The 8,405-nt window shown below is 49.2% G+C and overlaps 1 protein-coding gene across 1 annotated transcript; it reads right to left on the reverse strand.

Moving 5' to 3' along the window:
* Positions 1-1,901: 1,901 nt before the first annotated feature.
* Positions 1,902-7,211, reverse strand: sirt5 (sirtuin 5). Its single transcript, XM_086224591.1, has 9 exons — positions 7,087-7,211; positions 6,061-6,169; positions 5,827-5,960; positions 4,763-4,988; positions 4,587-4,674; positions 3,174-3,227; positions 2,973-3,096; positions 2,185-2,300; positions 1,902-2,118 (listed from the first exon to the last, which is right to left on the reverse strand). The coding sequence occupies exons 2-9, from the start codon at positions 6,158-6,160 to the stop codon at positions 2,046-2,048; spliced, it is 915 nt and encodes a 304-aa protein (XP_086080717.1). The 5' UTR covers positions 6,161-6,169; positions 7,087-7,211; the 3' UTR covers positions 1,902-2,045.
* Positions 7,212-8,405: the final 1,194 nt, after the last annotated feature.

Below are 8,405 nucleotides of genomic sequence, written 5' to 3' on the forward strand. Positions count from 1 at the left end.
TGTAACAATACAGTAGCAAGAGGGGTGTGACACACATTGTAACACTCGCAGATTTAGAACTTGTTGCAATATTTAAAAAAAAAAAAAGTCCAAACATGTATCAACGACAGGAGACTTGCCACAACGGAGCAGCACCCAAGTCTGCTGACTCAAGGAGTGAAAGCCTGAACACGCCCTCTAGAGGAGAACGTTCTCATTCAGGGAACCCCTAAGAACGCGCGTGCTGCGACCTGGTCGCCCCCAAGAACTCTGCTCTTCCTCTGCTGCGGGAGCACAAAAAGAAGGGCGACGAATTTCTCAAACTTGTGGCTCCCGGACGTCCAGAGGGACGCGTGGACCTCGGGAGGTCAGCAGTTCAGGATGTGTGACGTCACGAATATTTAGTAAGCCGATCCCGGCTCAGTGTTCAGCAGACAGGTGTGTGATACGCAAGCGGGGTAGTGTGCAGGATCGCTGGAATCCCGAGGTTGGTGATCTTCAGATAAAAAGTTCATCGTGCTGTTCTGATCGATCTCATTATGAAGAGATGAGCTAAGTTCTCAGAGGGCTCCTTATCGAGCTAATTAGACAGCAAGATAAGTCAATCCGAGCTTTTAATCAGACGGAGCCTCGTGACCTCAGGTGCTGTTGTATCCTTCCGCGTCTTCGGAGGGCAGCTCTAAGTTTGGATTCGAGTTCCTGGGTTCTTGATCCTTCGTCTTTGCCACCTTCGCTCGCTGGTGAGAATCATAAAGGGCGGGTTTTCAGACACGCGACACTCTGACCTTCAGGTTTCCTTCCCCTGCTTTGCCTCTCTCCTCTCTCTCTCTCCCTGACAGGCCGAGCTGGGCAGTACAACTCAGATTGGTGTGAAATCGCCACCTAACAGGCGGGAAATTGGCTCTGTTATTTTTGGATCAAAGTCATGGGGGAGCGTCGGACCGTCATCCTCTCTCTAATGAGCAGGTGATGGAGGCGTAGCTGGCGACGGCGGCGGGGAGGAGGAGGAGGGATGCGCGGCGTCTCAAGCCCACGGCGGACGAAGAGATGAGAGTGGAGAGGAGAGGCAGCGGGCAGCTGAGGAGCAGCAGAGGCAGGCGGGAAAGGGGAGATGATGTAGAAATCTCCATCACATTAGCCCCACGCTAACACCCTCCACTGCTGCACACGCGCACGTGCACAGGTTTGGCTGTGTTTATGCTGAGAAGACGGAACTCGGGTGTGTGTGTGTGTGTGTGTGTGTGTGTGGGGGGGGGGGGGGGGGTAGGACGCCAGGCAGGCAGCCGAGTGTCATGCACGATCTCATCTTTGACCGAAGCGGAACAAAGAACCTAGAACACGAGATGTTCAGTCCGCTGCACAATTCAAGACGCAAAGGAAGCTCCTCAGTTTACAAGAATACACGTTTATTGCAGCGGACTTCATTTCCTATCAATGTTCCATCCCGATTATGTCTGAACCTTAAAGAACACACATCCTTCATCTCCTCAGAACCACGAGCACCGTCACTGGTTCCCCTGGTATAACTGGAACTGACTCATGGCCACTGGCAGGCATCCTAAACAGTATTCATCACAGTCCATAAATCCAGACAACACTGAACACACACACACACACACACACACACACACACGAAGGAAGCAGATTTGTCTTCAAGGTAGAAGCCCGCCAGAAGCTGCAGCAGCTTAACACTGCCCCCTACTGTCAGATATTCGTCATCAATATGCACCGCAGGAGTGTTACTGTCACTCGACATGAGTTCTTTTCCAGTTTTATAAACAGCGAGGTTCATATTTTTGAGAGACGGAGAGAGCGAGGTGGAGCGAGTTCTTCAGTCGGAGCAGTCGGCCATGATGCTGTATGTTTAATGTAAAGGATTTTTCATGAACATGATGTGTTCATGTCTTATTAATATAGTTTTTTTTTTATCTGTAGTTTCAGTGTTTGATTCTTCTGATTTTTCCTTTTCTGTGTGCACGTTGTTCATGCTGGGTACTTGATATAGTCTTTCCTGGTAAAGTCCTCCGGTATGAGACCGTCTTGTCCGTGTGGAGCTGGCCTGGTTTTCAGATTTTTTCAGACTCGTGGCGGCAAATTGCTGGCGGCAACGTTTCCCCACAGGGGCCGTGGAAGTGGAACCTAAAACAAACACGCGAATGTGAGGCTGTCTGTGCTCCAAAGCGGGAGAATGGGAGTGGCACGTACTTGAAGCGCATCGTGGCTGGTGTGTCTTCCATGTTGAACTCAGCCACCGCGACACCTCTGGCAGCCACCTGAGGAGCAAACATGGCCGCTGGATACACCACAGACGAGGTGCCGACCTTCAGGGCGGGAGTGTTCCATGTTAGTTACAAATATGCAAGGATGTCATGGGAAAAAAAGACTTCCTCATGTCAGTTATTTAAAAAAACAACAACATCAAAAACCATCAACGCACGATCAGCACTGTAATTCGGCAAAAGTAAAGAGCCGTTTCCCCTCCTGACTTACTTCTTTGTGACTGCAGAATGCAGGAAGAGTCAGCCATGTTTATCTAGCTTGACGCTAACGGAGACTGATTGCTAACAACCGCAAAACTGTCCGATAAATTCAGTTTACAAAAGAGTTCTAGTGGGCACTGGAGCTACCGCGGCACGTTGGAGCCGTTGCTTCCAAATGAATATGTGTGGCTGAGCCCTTCTACGTTCTAGAGCCACAAAGTGATGAGGAGGGTGAAAACATACTGGTGAATGAACGACACCTACTTGTGAGTACTTGAAGAGGGAAACGCACGTTTGGGTGAAGTATTGTTGTAAAATGTTTTCAAGAACCAAAGCAAACCTACCGAGCAGTTGAACACGCAACGTTTCCTGTGACCACAGTGCTGCATGCAGTTTTTACACTCCATGAATCAATGTGGCAGTGCTGGTGATACATTTTACACGTTTTGATTATGACGCGCACACGCACACACACACACACACACACACACACACACACACACACACACTCACCACCAGGCAGAGGTCACAGCTGTCCAGCACTGCCTCAGCCTGAGTGAGGACATCTGAGTCCAGAGTCTCTCCAAACCAGACCACTGCTGGCCTCAGGAGGCCCTGACAGCCCGTCTGCTCACACCTGAAAACACACAGACAATCTGGTGGACAAACACCTGAACGGAGGAGAGCGCAACAAGAGCGTCAAGGTGACCGTACCTGGGCAGCTCCTGCACTGGGATCCGAGCGTCGTGTGTGTCCGGGTCTGGAGCTCTGAGGAACAGTTAGATGAGGAGGTGAGGCACCGACTTGAAGAAACACACCAAATAAAGATCAGTATGAAAGGAAGAGCGGCTGAAAAGGACTGCAGATGTTGTCCACTACGTTACACACTCCTTCATTGGCTACCGTTAGCTTAGCGCTGCTAACGGTTACATCCAGGCTTCCAGCATCGTCAGAGGGTTCATTAGTGAAGATGATCTTGATGAACTCAACCTGTAGGATCATCAACTTTTGTTCAGAGCTGATTTACTGATTCAATCACCACAATCTCATGGAGCGATCCTATTGGCCGCTGGGGGAGGAACCAGGAGATGACCACTTCCTTCCTGTTGGGGGGGGGGGGGGACCAGGAGATGACCACTTCCTGTTGGACTAGAAACACGCCTCATCCCCGACATGATCACGTCCTGTTGGACTACAGACACACCTCATCCCTGACATGACCACTTCCTGTTGGACTAGAAACACGCCTCATCCCCGACATGATCACGTCCTGTTGGACTACAGACACACCTCATCCCTGACATGACCACTTCCTGTTGGACTACAAACACGCCTCATCCCTGACATGATCGCTTCCTGTTGGATTACAAACACGCCTCATCCCTGACATGATCACTTTCTGTTGGACTACAAACACGCCTCATCCCTGACATGATCACTTTCTGTTGGACTACAAACACGCCTCATCCCTAACATGATCACTTCCTGTTGGACTACAAACACGCCTCATCCCTGACATGATCACTTTCTGTTGGACTACAAACACGCCTCATCCCTAACATGATCACTTCCTGTTGGACTACAAACACGCCTCATCCCTGACATGACCACTTCCTGTTGGACTACAAACACGCCTCATCCCTGACATGATCACTTCCTGTTGGACTACAAACACGCCTCATCCCTGACATGATCACTTCCTGTTGGACTACAAACACGCCTCATCCCTGACATGATCACTTTCTGTTGGACTACAAACACGCCTCATCCCTGACATGATCACTTCCTGTTGGACTACAAACACGCCTCATCCCTGACATGATCACTTCCTGTTGGACTACAAACACGCCTCATCCCTAACATGATCACTTCCTGTTGGACTAGAAACACGCCTCATCCCTGACATGATCACTTCCTGTTGGACTACAAACACGCCTCATCCCTAACATGATCACTTCCTGTTGGACTACAAACACGCCTCATCCCTGTTGTACTTCTTGAAAGGAACATTTCTGAAACACCCACTTTACAAGTTGTTTTAAAGCGACAGCTCAGAAGCATCGCTCTTGACTTCAACAGTTTAACGTCTGATTGGGAGCAACACCCTCCAGCCAATGAACTACCTACCCTTTATCCTGCAGAGCGGCGCAGATGGGGCTCTTGTAATTGGCGGTTTCGTGGCCGCAGCTCAGACAGCGAGTTTTAAAAAGACTTCCTGGATTACATGAAAGAAAGAAATGAACCCATCAGGGCTGAAGATGAAATGAACAGACTTCTTTTCAACAGAGGAACCAAAAGATTACCGTGGAGCTCCAGGATGTTTTTCGATCCAGCGCGGCGATGCAGCTCGTCTATGTTCTGCGTGATGACGGTGACCCTGCGCCCCTGTTTGCCTAGCCGCTCCTCACATCCCGCAATAGCCAGATGGGCGGGATTCGGGTTTTTTGTGAGCATGACCTCACGGCGGTAGTGGTAAAACTCCCAGACACGTGAGGGATTTCTGGAGAAAGCCTCCGGGGTAGCAAGTTCCTAAAAGAGGAAAGTGATAGAAACGGCTGACCGTAACCATGACGATGATCCATCTGGATCAACTCCTTCCAGTGATATCAAAAGGTTCCTGGACCCACAGCAGCTGCTATACGTCACCCAGAACGTGTTCTTTGCCGTTCAGGTACTCAACATGAGGTGCCTCGTACTCTCAAACAGGTTTTGTTCCCCCTGCCTGACTAACAGGTGAATTCAGAATTCAGGAAACACCAGGAACATCTTTTTAGCTTGCGGCTAACAGCAACTGACGGCTAACAACACCTACGGCAACAAAACTGTTCAAAACGTCCGTTCAGAAACTCCTGGAGTCGATCGTCCAGTGTAACCGGCATCTTCGTCATCTAACCGTACGCTCAGAAATCCACCGACACTCTGACTTGAGTTAAAGAAAGGAAGAATAATTATAACACTCAAAGTGGAGTGAGTCCAATGTGCCAGCTGCTGGTTCACAGCCGCGCTGAACTGGAAGCGCTATTCAGTTATTTTTATCTCAGTCAAAGCGTTTGTGGATTGATTCGTGTGGCATGAAAGCTCACAGCTGCAGGAGGGTGTTCTCCATCGCCGACGACGTGCTCGGGCGATTCTAAACTGAGTGTTTGCTTTACTTTTGTTAGCCATCAGGCTCCACTAGCTTCAAAGCTAAATACACGTGGACCGACTCCTCCTGCACTCTTGAGTCAAAAAGAAGTGATGCTCAAGAGCCAGGTTGAGGGGCTTTTGGGGTTAAAGCACTGAATTTACAATGCCTGAGGTTTTTTTTCACTCCTGAGGGATTTGGCAGCTTAATAATATATTTGGGGGGGGGGGGGTTGTTGTGTACCTGAGCCTGCCATTTTCTCCAGTAGCCCCCCGCACCTCTGAAGGTGGGCACGCCGCTCTCTGCGCTCACCCCTGCTCCGGTGAGGATGGCAATGTTCTGGGCCTTGGCGAAGATCTCCCTGAAGGCCGCCAGGTCTGCACGTGAACACCCAGGTACAAAAGCTGATGGACTTTGTTGCCAAGGATACGTGACAGAGGCGTGGATGTGGAGCAGTGTGTGGGGAGGAACGTCTACCTGAACTGGGTCTCGCCATCGTCTGGCTGTCCCTCGGCTGTTTCAGGGGGACGTACAGGTGTGGTTTTAGAGCTCTACAGGTGAATCGCCGCAAAATCATCAGGTCAAGCTGGGGGGGGGGGGGGCAGACATGGTTTTATTGAATTGACCTCACATTCCTTTGGTCACGTTACGTCTCCTTTACATCTTCTGGATCTCTGCAGTCACGCTTCCTCCTGTTTAGCTACAAACGTAGGAGCAACAACAACCCTTGATCTGCTTTATTCTTTAAAATTTGTTTTAAATTTCCTTTCGTGGTCCTGATTCAACGTTTTTCAAAGCTCTGGAATGAGGAACTCCCACCACGGAGGAGGCATCGACACAGGACTGTACCGCGACTGAATTTAGGATAAAAATCGGATCCGTATGTTAGTGACGGATGTCGGAGGCCTTGAACAGAGCAGGACCTTGATGAACGCCATCAGTCACACCTGAGTTTACCTGCCATGACGTATCAAATGGCTTCTATGTGAAGGGCAGTTGGGAGATATGTAGGGGCTTTGCTGAGGTCATAGGTGTTACGTCCTACGTCACTGACCAATTATTACAACCCCATGTAATTTTTGGAGACATGTTGATATTAAAACGTTTCCATCCCAGAAGCGCTCATTTTGAAGACATCTCAATATGTGGCTGATGGAACTGAGCCAGTGTTCAGTCCCCGGACGGCCACTCCATGAAGCTCGGAGGTCACGCGAGCTAACACGAACCTACATGTGGACAAAACGACTTTCACCGGCTGCCAGCAATACAATGACGCCCGAATTTCACGGGTTTCCCCCCCAACGGAACGAACGCACGTTCCTTTTCCTCTACTGCTGCTAAGCTAGCAGCAGCTAGCAGGCTAAGCTAGCGCCGGTTGCCATTCTGACGGCTGCTAGCAGGACAGCTGACGGCACACCGCGGCTTGTTCAGCCCGTAGCTGCAAATTTACAGAGTCCGCATCAAGATTTGGCTTGAGTCTTTTGCTATGCTAATGCTAACTACCTGTCAGACCGGAGCTAGGACGGTCAGCTGCAGGACCCCGGAAGTCCGACGGTGTTTGGTGCCCAGACAGGAGCCAATCCAGAAACACAGCGAGGTGATTAACAACCTTTCTGTGGAATCCGGTGACCAGCAGAGGGAGCGTTTGTACCGCTGTCGTCATTTTAGAGTTCCATGCTTCATTCCACGACGACCATGTGTCTGAAACGACTTTGCTGCTCACCATAACAGCACATAATCACTTGACATGCAATCACAGTTCCTCACCGTTTGGTGGTTTCCTTCGAATGGAAATCACCAACTCCTTTGCCTGTCATGAAATTGAGAAAACGGGGGGTTTTGCTGCTGGCACCAGACGCTGCGAGATGTAAAGAGGGTTGTCGTGCGTTGTCATTTTCATTGAACTAAACTTTGTAAAAGCAGTGCTTTTGAGAAGAATCGCCGAGGGACGGATGAGCAGCCTGGCAGGGTTTTTCCATCCTCATCTCATGAATGCCGAGTGAGGCTGAAATGAGAAGGGTTTGGATTTTTAATGTCCTACAGTGCGTTGAACCCAATTAGGTTTGCATCCCTCCTCATCAGTGGCTGCAATCCTCGTCCTCGTCCTCCTCTCATTTTGCAGCGGCTCGTCCAGTTTTCAGGTTCATGCTGTTCTACATCATATTTTGTCAAAGTTGTGGTCGATGCTGCTTCAGCAGTTTTTGTCAGTGTATTATAAGTATTGTTGGCGTTTGGAACTCACTGAGAATCCTAATTTTATCGCATATTAACAAGCATCTCGACATCAAGTCCTGACAGCGTGACCTTCCTGGTGTTTGCTATCTAAGCGAGTAATCGCGTGTCTCAGTAAATGTGAGGTTTTACTTCCTTTTGCTCGTCATTTGGCGGCCAAAGAGAGAAATGTAATGACTTTCTTCTCACAGGAGAATCAGCAGAGCCTCAGACCAGAGGCCAGAACTTGTCCCCCTAATGTAATTAATTTAAAGGCACAAGATACAAATTAGTGCGTGGCTTGATTCTGTTTTAGGCTTTGATTAATCCGTGGGAACGAATTGTGCCTTGTTCACAAATTAACTAAATCATTGGAATAATTTATATCTCTAACGGTGCCATCGATTATTGATTATCTCAATCTGCTGCTTGTCTGATTTTTTTTTGCCATTAAAAAAAGACAAAGACAAAAAAATGTTTCTCCGTGGTTCCTCTGATTGTTGCTGATGTATTTATTGGTGACGGTGGTCGTAGGCAGGTGGAGCTCTGCTTGCATGCGGGAGCGGATCATCAGGCTCACCATCTTCCTTTCTCTCTCCTCCCCTCCATCA

Source organism: Aulostomus chinensis, chromosome 14, assembly GCF_037954235.1.
Source record: "Aulostomus chinensis isolate RoL2024-O1b breed Wild chromosome 14, RoL_Achi_v1.0, whole genome shotgun sequence".
Taxonomy (NCBI): Eukaryota; Metazoa; Chordata; class Actinopteri; order Syngnathiformes; family Aulostomidae; genus Aulostomus; species Aulostomus chinensis.